Source organism: Barbus barbus (assembly GCF_936440315.1).
Source record: "Barbus barbus genome assembly, chromosome: 24".
Taxonomy (NCBI): Eukaryota; Metazoa; Chordata; class Actinopteri; order Cypriniformes; family Cyprinidae; genus Barbus; species Barbus barbus.
The window spans coordinates 2,471,602-2,490,273 of NC_136752.1; the positions used below are offsets into that span (position 1 = coordinate 2,471,602).

Sequence of the window (18,672 nt, forward strand, 5' to 3'; positions counted from 1 at the left end):
GCCCTTTTATTTGTGTATTGTGCATTCTTCTGCAATGCATGTGATGGTTTGACTGTTAAACAGATCACAAGGTCTAACGCACCTGTGACAAATACACAAAAAATATGAAAATATGGCCTTCTAGTGTTTTGAATGTAGCAGCTCAGAATGTTTCAAAATCACTACGTGCATTACAAGTCAAGCTGCTGCAGTCATCCTGCTCAATTTGTTGATGTGATTCTGCTCTGGTATTACTGGAGTTTTGAGAATGAACTTTAAATTGCTGTTGTTTGTGTTTCAGGAAAGTAAAACGCAGTGTTTGAAACTGGCTTTTAAAGGTAAGCCCTTCAAATTGAGAGCATGCATCTACCATTCATTTCTCCAGTCGGTCTCCTTCTAATCTCTCTCTGTCTCTGATGTTATGATGTAAGAGCAGGTTAAATTCTGTCATCTACAGTCTGGCTGTGATTGGAGTTGTTTGCTCTGAGCTTTTAGCAGAGTTATAGAAAAGCAATTTTAGTATAGTGGGACAGTTTCTGATAATACAGACAAACTGGGTGCAGATAGACGGGCCAAAGCTTGACCATCCTGCTCACAGTTGCCTATTCTGTTCAGATGCGTGTATCAGTTACTGTTCATATGCATCACATTTATAAACATCTCCAAATACATGCACTAAAATATACTGACATATACTGCTATGTAAAAGGCACAGTATGTGATTTTTACATGCAATTTAATGTGCAATAAATGCAAGCTTTTGCATTTGTGCCATTTTGCCTTAGTACAAGAGGAAATGGATGGCATGTGTTTGTGCATATTAAATTGGCAGATTTTAGAGTCTGGCATGTGTGGATCGTTTTGAAATTGAATAGGTGACACTGCCTCACACAAGAACACTTTTAGATCATGGTTCTGCACAGGCCGGTCCTGAGTCAAGTTTATTATCATTTCAGCCACACATTACTCCACTGTCAACAATGAAGAATACAGTTAGGAATCAGCAGCACACATAGAGAACGAGGCCAATGATACGATCAGAGACTGCAAAGCACCAGTATACTGCAAAAATTAAAATGATAAAAATATCTATTTGTGGTAATGTGCTGATACAAAAGGCCTAAAATTATAATAATCATATTTTTAAATTGATGGTGGAGAGCTGGCGGTAGTACTTCTCAGTCCTGCTAGAAACAGTTTGATAACTTTGAAGACAAAGCATTTCACTGCCATTCATAACATAGATAATAAAATAAAGAATGAAAAATCCATAGCCACAGTAACCAGAGCCTGAAAGTGCTTGACATTAATCTGCCTGTGTGGCATGTGATGTGCTCTGCTGCTTTAGCTCTTAAGTAACCGTTTGAAACTGGAGAAGACAACAGTGTAATGTAATGTTGAGATACACCTATAATACAGTGTCCCATGACTATTTTTTAGTAATATATTTCTTTTTTTTAGTAACTACATTTCTAATAATATTTTTTCATACTTTCAAAATAATTTTGGATTAACTTTTGAGCATACTACCAAGCAATTTTTTATTGTCTAACAATCATCCATGTAGCACAAAGGAGTCACAAACTGCAAGCAATTTGTGTTGAGTGTGTCTGCTTCAGGATTGTTGACAAAGGAGTTAGTGTTAACAGGTCAAGCGTTGTATTTCTTATTCCTTAAAATAGCAACCCAGAATTTGGCATTTTTTATGAATATAAATTTGTTTCACTTCATGAAATGTGTGAATATGCTGTACTGCTGTGTCACAGCCTTTGTTTCTGGGTGACTGAGACTGAACCAAACCAGGAGCATTCAGTTTTTTAGTTTTTTTTTCATTGCATATATTTTGTGATTATTTGCGGAGTTGTGATTTTCCATATGTATATTGTATATAAAAGAGTCATAAATCATGATCATAACTGCATATTGGACATATAGTTTTCTTGTACATTTTGTCCAGCTAAATGTCTGATGTGTTTTTCTGCATGGAGTGATGCACATATGTATTGCCAGTGTGCTGTTGTGGTAATGACAGTACCTTCGGTCATGTCTCGTCTGAGTTATCGCACATTATTTCCTCCTCTGGCTCTTCATTAATTGTTTTTCAGCAGGAAATCGAATGATAAAAGTCTGCCCGCGGCTCAGAGCACTCCCAGAACGGATTAGATATAGCCCACGTCATGTGTTGTTTAGCAACAAAAATACATTTTTGTTTTTAAGCATGGAATTTTATCTCCAAAATGGACATAATCCAATTTCCATTGAATTGCTCCTAGTGTTTTTCTCTCAGATCAGGCTCATAAGAGCTGACAGAAACAGAAGTGTTCTGGCAGGGGGCAAAATTTGGTGTCTGAACCAATACAGGCCTGCATCTAAAACCACACTGTGCCACCGATTAATCACCTTTCAACCCAAGTGTCAAAAGTGATTGCCAGTAAGGTTACAGTCTTTCCTTTTCCTCTGTGTGGGTGAGGGTGACAGGGTTATAGATTACATTCATTCACAGGAAAAAAAAAATAATACTTACTCTTAATAACTGGTCAAAAATAGTATTTAACATCACTGAATTCACCTAAATAAATTGATTTATATCAACAAAACTCACTTTTGGTTAAATCAGGTAGAAATAGCTAACAATAACAATAGGTAATGTAACCGGGGCGAACAAGACGTGAGATGTGCGGATCCATGTGCAAACATTTATTAATAAACATAGTCAATACACAGGCTAAGAGATATGTCACGGGCAAGACAAGAGAGATCCTAGGGCAAGCGTGGGTCGACGATCGGCGAACAATATCCAATAGGGCAAGGCAGAGAGATAATCCAGGTACACATGCAATAATCCAAACGAGGTGCAAGGCTATGATAACTGAGAGGGCTCCGTAGAGTAGCTATCGCTATTATAAACGCTAAACGATACTCGGCATCTAGCAAGAGGAAGTCCATGGTTTATAAAGCCTGAGTGATTAGTGTGATCAGCTGTGTAATCAGTGAAAACAGCGGTATGTGTCATCAGTGCAATGAATGATGGGGATTGTAGTGAGGTGCAAGAGTCCATGCGGTGAGTGTGTGACCTCTGGTGGTGATTAACCAGAAATGCATGGACCAGATTCATGACATGTAACAATTGCAAGATGGCTGTAAGATAAAAAACAGTACATGAACATAATGATCCAGCAGAAATCCAATAAATATTGACTATGTATGAACTATTTTAGAATAGTGAAATCCTTCTTTATGTATAGTAGTAGTATTGCTACTGTGCATGCATATGAGACATGCTGCTGCTGAAATAAGCCGTAACAGATCTATACAGGTGGAGCTGGGGGAGGTGGAGGGTTTCAGAGAGCTTCATGCTGCAAGATTTGCTTAAACTAAACTATTTAAAAGTTAAACAGCAAGCTCATTGGCAGCAGTATCAGCAGAGTCCAATCAGCTCTGTGATGTGATGATGTCACTGTTTGCAGGTCATATGTATATAGAACTTCAAACATTGAAGCCAGATTGTAATGTGTCTGAAATATCTGTGTCTGACATATCTTTATTTTCTAAACCAAATGTATGCAATACTACTACTATGTAAAATTCTTCTATTATTCTAAAATAGCTTAATATTTAATGCTTAGGGTTGAAGAATTAATGCATTTTTGCTTGACAAAATGGTACTTATAGAAATCAATTCAGAAACTTTTTTTGTCCCACTTTATATTAAGTGGCCTTAACTACTGTGTACTTACATTTAAATGAATCATTTAGTACAATGCACTTATTGTGTGCATACATGCTTTTTTACATTGTACTTATGTTTAAAAATACCTGCATGTGATTACATCTGTAATTAATTTCCGTAATTACATTTATAATTACACTGATGACCCATCCCTTACATCCTAACCAAACCTGTCCCTAACCTTACCCGTATCCCACCTCAATAGCAGCAAAAGTGTTTTGTAAAACAATATGATCCCAATAAGTGCATTGTACTTATTTTTGTTTTAAAGTCATATAATGTAATGCAGTTATAGCTGTCGCAGTGTTTTCAAAAATAGAAAGTATAAAATATAAATATCAAAAATATTTAAAAAATTATGGAAAAGTTTGGTATAAATTATTTATAAAAAATGTTTTTTGTTTTTTTTTACTTTCTTTTTTGTATGACACTTATAAAACTATGCTGCTGAAAAATAAAATCAGCAGAACATAACCTGCTTATTCCCTAGTGCTATAGTGTTTAACATCTGTCCTGCAGATCGTGCCCGAGTTATTTGTTATTGACAGAGATATTTGTGTTTTTGACATTCATTGGTATTTGTGTCATGTGGACAGGTCATCTGAAGCTAACGCAGCACTCAAGTGATCAGTGCTTAAAGCAAAGGAAGAGGAAGAGAGTGCTTTGATGATGAAGGACCGGTGCATTAGGGCAGCAGTGATCTGCGTGTTGGTCATTTCACCCCAGGCTGCTCACTCGCCCCAAATGTGCTTGTAAAGAACTGGGAGGCCATGTGACGGGGGCTTGGCTTTTGTTTGAGTGTTCTTGTTGAGTAGAAATAAGCTGCCCCACAGATCCAGAGGCAGGAGAGTACAGCTGATGGCTTTATTTAAGAGGCCCATGTCAGCGGGTCATTGTCTTATCACTCTTAAAAGCTTATAGTAGAGCTTCAGGACATACCGGAGATCCATTTACTCCTGCCGCCAAGACAGATCGCACAATGCGGCATTTACAGGCAAAGTCATGAGTGGAGTCAGCATCCAGACCGCCATAAATGTCATACGCACCGCGCTGGAGTTCAGCAGCACTTCGGATCAATACCCCTAGATGCCGTAATGATAGTTGTGCTGTTAGAACGGTGTGCGAGAAGTATTTCAGTCGGCAGTGATGTATTTCTGACAGGGTTACAGACCTGAAGCACCACTGCAGTACACTTACACTGGAGCAGACGCTCTGCGATTCGCCACATTGAGTAGCACTGGGTTTGTACTGAAAAAACAAGCAATTTCATTTTGCTGATTATTGTCATTAACCATTTAATATTCTGCTTTTTGTTCTTGTCACTTGTCATGCAAACTTTATATGCAGACACAAAATTATTTATTCACCATGAACTTTATAAACAAATAAAGTTTTTGGAAGGAATGTAAAACAGGTGTGAAAAAGAAGTACACTTTAGCATACTTTTAAAAAGAGTACTTATTAATATCTCAATAATATATGTTAAAAGAATATCATACATTTAACAGCATATTAAATGAACTTAAGTGAAAGTGTTTTATAGTTTAAATGTATAAATGCAATTAGTAGAGCTTCAGAGTGTTTTTGACCCACTTAAGTAGAACCTAAGGACATTTTTAAATGTATATAATAATATAATTACCTCTTTGAAATATGGTTGAGGTATACAGCCAAATACAATAAAAGTGATACTTCTCATGTATTCAAATATGTTTGCAATTACACATTTAAGATATATTAAATTGAGATGTAATATCAAATAACACACTACAGTTAAAAATGATAATCAAGTACTTTGATATGTATTGTGTTAGTCAACACATCAAAATATTATTAAAACATAATTGATTTAAAAAGAAGTATAAAGTAAAACTTACCAATTTGACATTATTACAAAGAAACAGTCATGAAAGTGTCTCTCTTCAAGTGCCCTTATGTTTTTATTAATACCAAATTTTTATTAATACCAACAATTTTATTAATTGTTTCCAACAACTGTTTTTAAAAATAGACTTTTAAGATTAGAAAAACAGCAGATACAATGAAACACACTTCTATTTCACAAGTGACCCCCAATCAGTTTGTGTTTTGAGCCAGCATAGATGCTCCACAACCAATCATATATTCACTTTGAATTCCCTCATCTCTATATATCCTCCTGAGACCCCCCCCCCCCCCCCCCCCCCCAAAAAAAATGCCATGAACAGACATCAAAAAGGCAAAAACAATGGGATTTTTGTTTAAATCGCCAATCAATTTTTAGGTTTCAGGATTTTTTTATACTAAACTTTAAGTATGATTCTCAACTATGTTATAAAATATGTATCAAAATGATTTGATATACCATTTAGTTTTATGCAATATGTGTGTAAAAATTTCCATAAACTGGTTTTCCCATTAAACAAAGTGTATCTATACTGTATCTAATTTGCATATTAATGTGTTGCTGTTGGGACAGCATGCTGAAAAAAGAATTGTCATAATGGGAGTAATAATTGGCCAGATTTTCATAATAATATCTAATATTTCATAACAAAATAGATATATAATTTATTTTCCTATTCAATTGGTATGTCTACCAAAAGGCGTAATAAACATGCTTTTAGTCCCGGTGTCCTCTACAGTGGACATGTATGAAATTATGTCCTGTCTCATAACAGGAAGTCATATTTAATGCTTTATAAATATAATTGCTTTATGACAAACTATTTGAAAATTATTCAGATTTAAATGACAATTACAAAATATAATCATATTTCCATAAGGAGTTTCACTGAATTAAATGTATCCATCTTTAAAGAGCTAGGAGAGGGTGTGGTCCTGGTCAAACTTCCAAACATTTAGTATCTCTATAAAGCCCTGAATGTGCTCTGTACAGGACATCCAGGCTTAAAACTGTGACGTGTGGTCTCACTAAAATATAATGTCCACTACAGAGGCAAAAACTCCATAGCTGGGTCTCAGGAGGATCAGTGTTAAAATCAGTGGATTCACAGCGTTCTCTGCAGCAGTGTGAACTCCAGTATACAGTGATTTTTGCAGGCCTGGAGAATACACTGTATAGTACGATGGCTTTACTCCTGTGTTTTACAGAGTCCCAGAGGTTTTACATTCTGTTTAGCTCAACATCGTATCCTTCACACTCTGTTCTTTAGGCTGTGCTCTGAGGCAGCGTCTTCTCTTTGAACTGTTTCATACTTTTATTTTTAGAGCACACTCGTTTTTGTGTTCTGTATAATGTATTCGTACCAGGTAATAATATTAGCGTTCAACAATGGAATGATACTGTGCTTGTCTGCCAATGTTTGGAGAAACATATCCGACAGTCATTTTCAACCCATTCTGTTATGCTTTGGCAGCGAGAGAAAGATATCACACAGCAGACTGATGGCAGTTTGTGAAACGTCCAAGCATTTTAACCAAGCGGGAGGAACAAATAAAGCTCCTGTTGTGGTCAGAGGACTTTCATGCTATTTGGGTTTAGAGGTACATTTGTAATAGGAGCTTGTGCATCAGTGGAAAAAACACCATTTATTTTGGTGACCTTGGGTTTTTGGGTGCTACTTTGGCTTCTTGGTAGAAAAAAACTAAATGATTTGTGACCAGTGCTGGCAAAAGGAGTCACAATGAGCAAATGATCAAAAATGAACTGATTTTATTTTTACATTCTCCATTACAGTACCTTCAAAATGATATATGTGTTGTTGGAATCTGATAAAAAAATGACTGAGCTACACCTGTTTGAAGTTGACAGAGTCAGCAAAGTCCATTTCGAGAAAAAAAATTGAGTTTACTGAAGGTTCCAAAGCAAAAATCCCCTAGCAACACCGCATCTTTTCTTCTCCTATTCTTTTCGTAATGATCATTACTAGGTTAATAATCACAATATAGATATGTTTTTATTTTATCTTTGTTGTTATAAATAAGAACAGATGCAAAAAATAACAAAAACAAAAGCATTAAATAAGAAAACCAAATAATCAAATGTAAAAATCTATTTAGTATGCTCTTTTCTTTTATCGTTTGATTAATATTAATGCAACAGAAGGCCTATATTAAGACAGTAGCCTACTGCATGCATGGATCTAGTAGAATGTTACACATCCAACAGTTCCCCAAACGTTCACTTAAGACATAACTGATAATGTTTGTGTGAATACTTAAATACTGTAATTGTATATTTGTCTACTTATTGGGATCGCGAGCCATCGGGCCATCTTTTATGTGTGCGCTTTGGATAAAAGTCAGCGTGAGAAGCGAGTGGAGAAAAGGCACTCCCCTCAGAAAATGAACAAATAAAGATCATTTTAGATGTTTAATTACTATTTGGAGCATTGGGATCGCTAGACGAGATTTTTGTGAAAACCTCAAATTCGACTGAATTTGAGCTTGCATTTCATCTCATTGCACTGGAGAATGTGCTCTAACTGCTAAGCCATGGCTCCGATTTAACACTTATACGAGGGAATGTTAACTTGCTTTTTCTCTTCAGGGGCCACAGAGGAGCCGGAAGTGATTCCAGACCCGGCCAAACAGACCGACCAAGTGGTGAAAATTGCCGGCATCAGCGCTGCCGTGCTGGTCTTCATTCTCCTGGTGCTCGTGGCCATCCTGCTGGTGAAGAAAAGGTAGGATAGAGACATTTGGCTCTGTGAATGTGTGATGTTACAGTACGTTTGTGTTGGCTCTTGAAATGCCCACGAGCACACCAACATCCTCCTTCCACTGCCATCTCATCACATCATCAGCACCCAGGGAGCAGCCGCAGGGGCCCCATCACCACCGCTGTCAGCAACTACACGGCTCCCAGGGGCCGCTCGTTTCCCCAGCCTCTGCCTTCCAGCGTAACAGGGCGAAATCTCAATTAAAGCCATTAAAAGAGAATCAGATGCACACACAGGAAACCCATACATGTACACTTACAATATGAGGCGCTCCAATAGAAATCTTACAATCCACCCTAACAGATGCCCTCTGCTGTCAGTTCATTATTTAGCTCATTTACAAACCTTTTTCTTCATGTGAACGTTCCAAAAAATGCAAACCAAAAGTACAAACGCGTTCAAATGCACACAACCATTCAAAAGTAGGGTTTGTAAGGTTTTGAATGTTTTTGAAAGAAGTCTCTTCTGCTCACCAAGGCTGCATTTGTTTGATCAAAAATACAGTAAAACATTAAAGGGGTCATCGGATGCAAAATTTACTTTACAAGTTGTTTGAACATAATTGTGTGTTGGAAGTGTGTGTACACATCCATCCTATAATGATAAAAAAAAAATCCCTATTTTTAAAATCCTCTTTCTCAAATCAGGCTGTTCTGAGATTCCTGTCAGAATGATGTAGTTCTGTACAGGCCCCTCCCACGATAGGTGATTGACAAGACCGCCTTACCTTAGCCCCGCCCTGAGAGAGCTGAGAGCTGTCTGACTCCGGTGCAGGGGAAGACAAGAAAGTCTCAGATTAAGTGATTGAAGTGTTTAGTTGTTGGATGTAATAATGAATATAGCAGTCTTCAGTTACTCCTGACATCTGAGCTGCTGAAGACACAGAGGATTAACTTTACTTTCGTTTAGAAGTGAATGCACCGATCCCCGTTCTACATAAATGCATCTATGTTCACTTGAATCATTCGTGATCCAGCTTCATCTACACAAGAAGTGAGTATAAAGGTTTTTATGAATCTGCAAATCGCCTTTCCTAATAATGTGCTAGTTAGCCAGTTTCGCGGCTAAGTTTAGTATGCTCCATAGATATGTAAACCTAGATGCCTCATTATGGACTGTTTCTATGGGCCGCGATACGTAAGGCACCCGTCATTTTTGGAACGTGTGTGAATGTTTGAGCACATTGACTATGTGCATCTACAACAGCAAGTTAAACGCTTGTATATCTTTGAATATTCATTGATTATTATGGTGAATGCGAGATGGCTGACGCGTCAACATAATCGAATAGGGAATCTACACATATCTATGGTCTGCTCCTCACTCCACGGAAGAGATGGGCGGAGTCAGCAGAGCTCACTAGCATTTAAAGCAACATGGACTAGATCAGCGTGCTGAAAACAGAGCTGGTTTTGACAGGGTAAAGAAGGTGTTTTTTACACTACCATTGAGAAATTTTAACCAAAGTATGTTATCGACTTTTCATTAAGACCCTAAAGAATCATATCAACTTGGGTAAAATGGGCATCCGATGACCCCTTTAATATAGTAAAATATTATTAGAATGTAAAATAGCTGTTTTCTAAGTGAATATCTGTTATATGGAATTTTCAGCATCATTACTCCAGTCTTCAGTGTCACATGATCTTCAGAAATCATTCTAATATACTGATTTACTGCTCAAGAAACATTTCTGATTATTAGCCACGTTGAAAACAGTTGTGCCGCAGTTGTGATCAATTTTATTCTGTGATGAATCGAAAGTTAAAAAGAACAGCATTTATTTGAAATAGATTTTTTTTCACATTATAAATATCTTTGCTGTCGCTTTTAATCAATGCTATGCGTCCTTGCTGAATAAATATATTCACTGTTTTCAGAAAAAAAATAAAAATCTTTCTGACCCCAAGCTTTTGATCACGGCGCTGGAACTGTTAGATTTCCAGAGAATTTACATAATCATACATTGGAGAGTCTGAATGCACTGCATTTGGATAACAATGTTGAATCTGTAAATGTCACGCTGCACAGCATATCCAGCAACTTTATTTTCCACGTCTATCTAAAAACATTAGTAGCAAATATCATGTGTACATTTTTTTAAATGATGTATTTGAATAACAGCTGATCATTGAATGAGATATGGTCTAGACACTGAATTGAATGACTTTATAGTTTTGTTTTGTTGTTTTTTTTCTCAAAACATTCGTAAACAAAGCCTGAGATATGGCACAATTATTTGTGGGCAGGTTATTAGTAATAATATTCAGTTATGTCAATCGGTTGCTGTTTGTTTCTGAAGTGTGTGGTTTTGAGAGCGTTTGCAGCAGAATCACATGAATCAGCATTATTCTAGTGGAAAAGTTGCATGTGTGTGTTTCAGTGTAGCGCTGTAGAGGAAGCTGATGTGTGTCTGTGAGGTGAACATTCAGTATTTGTGAGATGAAGGAAAAGAACAGAGTGTGTTTGTAGATGTCAGGAAGCTGAGCGTTTGTTTCTCCGTGACTCTGCGAGTCTAAAGCGTGTTTTGCTCAGATGATCTTTTGTAAATGAGTTACAGCGGCGGTAAGAGCCTGTGCTCTGCTCCTCTCTGCTCATTGTTTTGATGGGGGTGTGTTTTATGTGCACCTTCACCTCCTCCAGATCATCTGACAAACTCATCCTGCTCCACTCTGACTTTCACTTTTACACTCTCTCTCTCTCTCTCTCTCTCTCTCTCTCTCTCTCTCTCTCTCTCTCAGCAGTTCTTGCTGCTTCTGCTTCTGTCTAATGGCTCCATCATGTGGCGTTTTCTTGAACAGCAGACTGTTTAAAGCACTGCCAAACATACATCAATGCCCATAACAGAGCAGACTGGAAACATTAGCTGGCATCATTTGTAAGAGCTCTCTTTATAATGTAAGGAGGCCTATAGGTTGACTTACATTTGGAAGCACACTCTAAAAAAATAATAAATAGTGAGGTTATGCAGGGAAGCTCATAGTGCTCCTTTACAAAGAGTGCAGATCCAGTGTGAATCAATCTCACTTCATCATGAGCAGAAAATCATACGCAGCTTTGTTACATTGTGAATATACTGTGTTCTAATGATGTTTGGGTATTTTTCATGGGAAATGCAATTCTTAAACGTTTAAATAAGAGAGAAAAGGACATCTGAGATTGTTGTAATCTTTCGTTAGGAGAGTACCTACTATATGTGACCCTGGACCATAAAACCAAATGAATAAATAATATTTCAATTGATGTATGGTTAGTTAGGATAGGACAATATTTGGCTGAGATACAACTATTTGAAATTAAAAATAAAAATAAAAATATTGAGAAAATCACCTTTAAAGTTGTTCAAATGAAGTTCTTAGCAATGCATATTACTAATCAAAAATGAAGTTTGGATATATTTACAGTAGAAAATTTACAAAATATCTTCATGGAACATGATTTTTACTTAATATCCTAATTTTTTTTGGCATAAAAGAAAAAATGATAATTTTGACCCGTACAATGTATTGTTGGCTATTGCTACAAATATACCCCAGCGACTTAAGACTGCTTTTGTGCTCCTTGGTCACATATGGCTGAAGGGATTCGGACTGGTTGAGGGGAAAGCTTCATGAATTTGTAGCTTGTGACTTGTAGTCTGTTAAAATGAGCATGTTTTTGTGTCCAGAGCTTCATCTTCTCCTTCCTAAATTCTAGTGATATTTAAAAAAATAGCCCTAAAGATCCTGCCCTCGCTGAGGTGTTGTGTCTCTCCTCCCTCATCCTTCCCTCTTGACCTTAGATGTCTCTAACTTCCCTGTTGAGTTCTAGTGAGAAAACTGAATGCTGTGGAGTTTTGAAGGTCTCCTGCTTTCACTCAAATACACACAGTTCGTACTGTATATTCATTGTTGCACTGGCAGCCAAGAGCAATCTTCAGTAACTAAAGACTCAGGGCTCCTTTGAGCATCTTAGAATAGCTGGGTTCAAGGAAGGAAATGTTTTATATGTGCTTTACATATTGCAATACTGAAGCCTGATGATGATGATTAAACAAATAGAAATATAATACTTTTAATCAGTAAAAGGATTATTTCTCCGATTTTAAATAACCAGAGTTCTCTAAACAAAATGTAACAGAAGCAGAGATGAAGTGAGTTCTAGTGTAAACGCACACAGTGGAGCATATTATTTAAGCTGATCAGTCTTATGTGCATTCAAAATTAATTTTCTTTCTTTTTGGGATGCATTTGTGTGTTCTGGTGATTCTATTGTAGAGGTGTACAATAAATATGAAGGGTTATTGAGTGGGCTTATTTATTTTGTGTTGAATGGGCTTCATATCCCAATAAAGCACCCTGACCTAACAGCACTAGCACTGATTCTTTATCCTCCTCCATTCTTCATTCATTCTGTGCAGTAGTACTTAGAAGCTGCATTTTCCATTCATTTTCCTAAATAAGAGATGCAACATGTTAAACTGACACTTGTTGCTGCGGATACAGCGCCACGCAAAGGCAGACGCTTCTGGCTGGTGCTGCTGTTGTAGAAATGCCATATTTGTCTCCCATGATTGTACGATGCTAGGCGATCTTACTGAGACAAAGTATTTGAGTCTTCGTCTCATGTGAAAGGAAATCATTTCAAACAAATCTGTTTTTGTTTCACTAACCACACTTTATTTAGGTGGAGTATTTAGGAGTAGTGCAACACATTTAAGCACATTTCACTGAAGTGGGACCTTTAGTTTGTGGCGGCTTCATTTTTGCGTGTTTTACCATTCTATTAAAATGAATTAATATGTGCATATGCTGAACCTCGACATACAAATGGCTCTTTTCCAACTGAGAAATGGATAATCAATGTTGTCCGGTCAAACTGAAGATACTGCATCTTTAAAACAGTGGTCATTGACGCTGCTCGTTTTGCAGGAAGTCTGCATGATTTGCAGCATTTTTTGGTTATGTGCTCCACTTTTCTTTTTCTTTTCTTTAAAAATGGCTTTTTGAATATTTTTAAATCATCTGTGCTTCAAGGTTTATTGCAGTGATTTATCAAGTCAGACCGTCTGAAATGCATGATGAAATCGAGCAGCCAGAGATTTGGCATGTTCTGATTGCGTTTTGTTTCTTTTCCTCCTTCTAACTGACGCCTGTCAAGTGAATAGGGTTTCAGATTGCACGCAAATGTACAAGACATGCATGTTTCAATCAGAGATCAGGCTAAAAGCTTCCATCAGAACTGCTGTTGACTAGATATCTGTTGCTTCTGTTGGTACGGTTGATTCCCACATTGCTCTCACCAATATCTCTTCATCTGTTTGTGCTGTTTCTCATTCGCTCGCCAGGAGGAGCTACTATTCGTACTCATATTACCTGTAAGTAACAGAGACGCTCAGACCAAAGCAAAAGCAAAACGGTGACTTAACATGCAGGGCTCTCTGCTCTCTGTCTATGGCTAGTCCTGTTAGTCTTTTAAAGATGCAGTATCCTTTTTTCAAGCGAAAACACAAATCGCTTTGACCAATCACGTTCCTTTGCATTGTAGTAGCTCTTGGACATGCTCGGCGACGGTCGCATCCAAGCGGTGTTATTTGAAAAAAGAATGCTGCACTTGTGTCTGTTATTCGTCTGTTTTTTTTTTGGTTTGGTTGGTTTGGTTTTGGGTGTGTGCATGTGTGTGGGTGTGTGTGGGTATGTGTGGAATAGTTACTCACCGTGTCTCCATCCACCTCTCATCCTCACACACTCATCCATTCATTCATTTGGTGAAGAGGGTGTTTTTCACGTGTCCCCGGTTGGCCTTTAGTCTGCAGCTCAATCTAGCAGGCGACTCGAGCGCTGCTTTGATGGCTTTCTAAGAGTTCCTGTGACAAAAACCTCAATCAAATATCAAGAGATTGCTGCTTTTATCTATTCTTGTCAAAAAGAGCATAGAAATCTTGTAACAAATAGAGATTGCATAAATCGTTTGCATTACAAATCATCTCAACAGCTCCGCATTGCATTTCATCACATGACATGTCATGTTTTTAAAAAGTAAAACCATGATAAGTGAATATATTTTTCAGTTCAGATGAATCGGTTCTATATATGCTTTCTTAATTACACAAACAACCTTAAGAAACTGACACTGACATGTAAAATCTCTTACTGCAAAAAAAAAAGTCTTGATCAGTATCTAGTCTTGTTTTACAAATCATCCTTAAAACAAGACTGATTTGTTTTAAGCAAGAAGCAAAAGTGCATAATTCAGACAAATTGAGAGCTCGCTTCTCCTCATAAATCGTGATGTTCTTGATGTCATTTTGTACACGTAAATCCTGAATTATAGCCTTTCTTTAGATTTCCATATCCTTAATCTTTGAATGAACATTTTGCAAAAATAAGTCAAATATTTTTGCTATTTTAACTAAAAAGAAGAAACAGCCTTGATCTACATTAATATAATTGAAATCTTAGGTTAATTGCACTGTAACAAGTTCCTATCACATTTTGTCATGCAGTTCATGAAAACAAGACAAAAATGCTGATTAAGAACATTATTTTCTGCAGTTTTATTGTTGTTATGTTAGTCAAGAATACAACAGCTCTTTTCACTAATTTGTGTATGCAAAACGAAACAAATATATATTTGATCAAATTTTGAATAACAATTTCAAGCATAAAATGACCTGCACTGACACAAACAAAATCCCTCATAAATGCCAAATTTTGAAACGGTAAAGTAGTAACTTTATTTATTTATTTTTTGTAAAACGTGTTCAAATAGACAAAGAGAGCAGTTTGATTTAGTTTGAACAGGCATGGTTTTATTTCTCTGAATCACATCCACTAATTTGCAAGTATTTCCTAAAAGTTTCCTCAAAGTTGTCCTTTACCACAGAACTAAAGCTTTCCTTTCGGATCATCCCTTCTTCTCTCTCCTGTCTGTTGTGTATTCCTACATGTGGGTGCTTTGGGTGGGGTGAAGGGTGCAGTGATGCTGTTTTCTGGAGTAGTAGATCTTTAATGATTCTGTCTTTAATTGGCTTATCAGGAAGCTCGCCAAGAAGCGCAAGGATGCCATCGGAAACACCCGTCAGGAGATGACACACATGGTCAACTCCATGGATCGCAGTTATGCAGACCAGAGCACTCTGCACGCCGAGGAGCCCATGTCCGTCACCTTCATGGACTCGCACAACTTCAGCAACCGCTGTGAGTACTCAAGTGCACCTTACATAACGTCAACACGGAACATTGTAGAATCATATCGAGCTTGTCTGAGGATTTTGAAACTTCCGTTTGATATGTGTCGGAAAACATGGTAAAAACCGAAACGCACCCAAAGCCCACGGGAAGAAAGTGTGTGCAATAACAACATTTTCTTTTTGCTCTATAACCCCGGTAGTTTAGATTATTTACCTCTCTCTTGCTCAACCCAATGCAAGCGCATTTAATGCGATCAGTGCGCCTCTGCAATTCACAAGGCATCCAGGCTAGTTATTCGTAATGACCTGATATCGTGCAAAACGCACCCACGTTCGATAGCGCTTCTGTTGAATTGTGAGTAAAATCTCAAGTGCAGACGCAGCAGTAAGACTCCCGCTCTGATTTCAGTTTCTGAACATCCTCAGCTCTTGAGTTTTTGCTTATGATAACTCTGCATGTTTCTCTGCAGTGCCTAATGACCCTCTCGTGCCGACAGCTGTATTAGGTGAGGATTGGGTGTATGGTGTGTCTGTGACTGGATCACTGGAGTTTCAACAGAGCAATTCAGTTCAGCCTGTGCTATGGCTCAAAGACAACATGAAATCCAGTTGACTTGTTTTAGTATGTCATTTGGTCTTTTAATTACATTAAATCAGTGCATGTTACAGTAAAAAAAAGAGGTGTGAGCAAGGAAATAATATTAACCAACAATATAGGCCAATCTAATCAAATCAAAATTATTTCAATAAAGCCCTTCCCTACATAATTAGTAAGTTTTGCAATGGAAGTGAAACACAATTTCATGTTGTCTTTAATTTGTCCATATTTCCAGCCAAACACAATTAGTTAAATAACTTCAAGTCATGAGGTAATGTTTGATTCAGGTTGAGCGAACTGAATTGAGCTGAGTACTCCTGCTGCACATAAAGACCTTCATTACCCAGCATGCATCACTCATGTAGCCCCCCCACCATGTTCCTGTTGTGTTACATAGTACAGGGTTTCTCAATCATTTCCACGGCTCCTCCTGTATTGCACATTAAACTGAATCGCCCGGTTCAGCCCGGATGGAATCTACTATTGTCAAGTTGGATCAAAAACATGCAGCGCAGGGAGCCTGTAGGTATAGATGGAGAACTACTGTGCTTGAAGACTCAAATCCCAGGATGTTACAGATGTCTGGTAAAACGACTAGTGATGACTGTGTGTGTTGAAAGAAAGCACAGTCATCGCTCACCTAAAGTAAGAAGACGTACTGCTTTTCTGCTACAGTGGAAACACACATTTACTAAATGAGGACATACTGTAGTTTTTTATTGTTTTTATATAAGTGTAATTATAATTACTACAGATGAACCCAAACACTACCCTTAAAATAATACTATATATGTCCCTAAGGAGAGGTTGCATCACATTTAGCTCACTTGGGGACTTTTAGGAATTTTGGTCATCTAAAGTAAACACACACACACACAATATCTACTCTACAGTATATCACCAAGTTTCTCTACTGGTGGGTTGCATGTCTGATAGGTCACAGACAGCAGAAAAATCTACTGACTATGTTCTGACATTATTACAAAGTGCACTTTATAATAATGTCAAATTAACAGTTTTGCTTTTCAGTAGATTTTAAATCATGTTTTAGTCTTTTGTTGTGCTTCAGAGAAGTACACTTGATGGGTTGAGATCTTGATTAGAATTCTAGTGTGTTATTTGATGTTACATTTAAAGTTTATATATATTAAAAATGTTAAACTTCATTATAAATGTGTAATTACAAGCACAAACGACATATAGAGAGTATATTTTAGTTTATCATAAATCTTTGTCAGTACATTCAGCAGTAACACTTTAACCATATTTAACCACATGAAATTACATTTAAATATGTTCTGAAATCCTACTTGAGTGGGTCAAAATCATTGTATTTAATATTAATTTAAACTATAAGGCATTTTCATTACATTTAAATTAACGTGGAATTAAGTGTCTATATACAGTATATCACATATATTATGTATAAGTATGCTAAAGTGTTCTTTTTCACAAGGGATATTAATAATTTATCATTAAAAGATTCACTTTACTGAAACATTTTAAGAACTACCAGATGCTCAGTGTAAAAACATGGAAGCTGAATCAACTGGAAAGCACTGCTCTGTATGGTTTAGCCTCATCACACACACACTGTCGCAGCACCCACATGACATTATGAGTGTTCCCGGAGCTCGTGGGATGATGGCGAAACTGAACTGACAGCTTACTCGTAAACCTAATATAACTCCAGTAATCTGGGTTAACAGTGTCAGATGCTAACATAGAGCTAACATGACAGAACAAGCTAGAAAGAAGACGTTTTCTACAGCGGTGTGATGATGATGATGACGGTGGGGTATTAAAACGTCCCCTTAGGCCACGGCTCTGGCAGAGACAGCGCTGAAGTGTAGAGGACAACACTTCATCCAAACAGCTGCATCTTTCTGACATCTGCAATGAAGAGAAGTTCTAGTCCTTTACAAGTTGTGACCGAATAAAGTCTGATTATCAAAGTCTGCAGAAACCTTAACAAGTGTCTCTGTCAAGATGTAGGCGAGTGCTGTGTAGAAGCAACTCTAAAATGTGCGCTCGTCTTTGTTCTCGAGAATCAACAGAGGTTGCTTGTAAATCATTTCCTGTAGTTGCGATTCCTGTGCATTTGATAATATTCAGAGGTGTCTCTTGTGGTCCGATATAAATATAATATTAGTGCTGTCAAACAATTAATTGTGATTAATCGCATGCAAAATAAATCTTTGTTTACGTAATATATGTAATTGTACTGTGCATATTTATTATGTATATATAAAGACATACACATACAGCATATATTTTGAAAATATTTACATGCATATATTTATATTCATATCAATTTGATCATATATAAATATATTTAATATATAAACGTAACATATTTTTCTTAAATATATACATGCATGTGTGTGTATTTTTATTTATTTATATATATATATATATATATATATATACACACACAGCACACACGCATATATTATGTAAACATAAACATTTATTTTGGATGCGATTAATCACGATTAATCGTTTGACAGCACTAAAATATATATATATA

General features: G+C 36.9%; 1 protein-coding gene across 3 annotated transcripts in view; it reads left to right on the forward strand.

Moving 5' to 3' along the window:
- Positions 1-18,672, forward strand: part of LOC306844072 (receptor-type tyrosine-protein phosphatase kappa) — a 185,958-nt gene that overhangs the window by 149,156 nt on the left and 18,130 nt on the right. For 2 of the 3 annotated variants that reach the window (XM_079375948.1, XM_079375949.1), the window contains exons 13-15: positions 281-317; positions 8,202-8,337; positions 15,391-15,551. In XM_079375948.1, the coding sequence (XP_079232074.1) occupies positions 281-317; positions 8,202-8,337; positions 15,391-15,551 (334 nt within the window). Of the gene's footprint in view, positions 1-280; positions 318-8,201; positions 8,338-13,699; positions 13,730-15,390; positions 15,552-18,672 lie in introns of all 3 variants that reach the window. The other variant, XM_079375947.1, reaches the window with a different exon arrangement.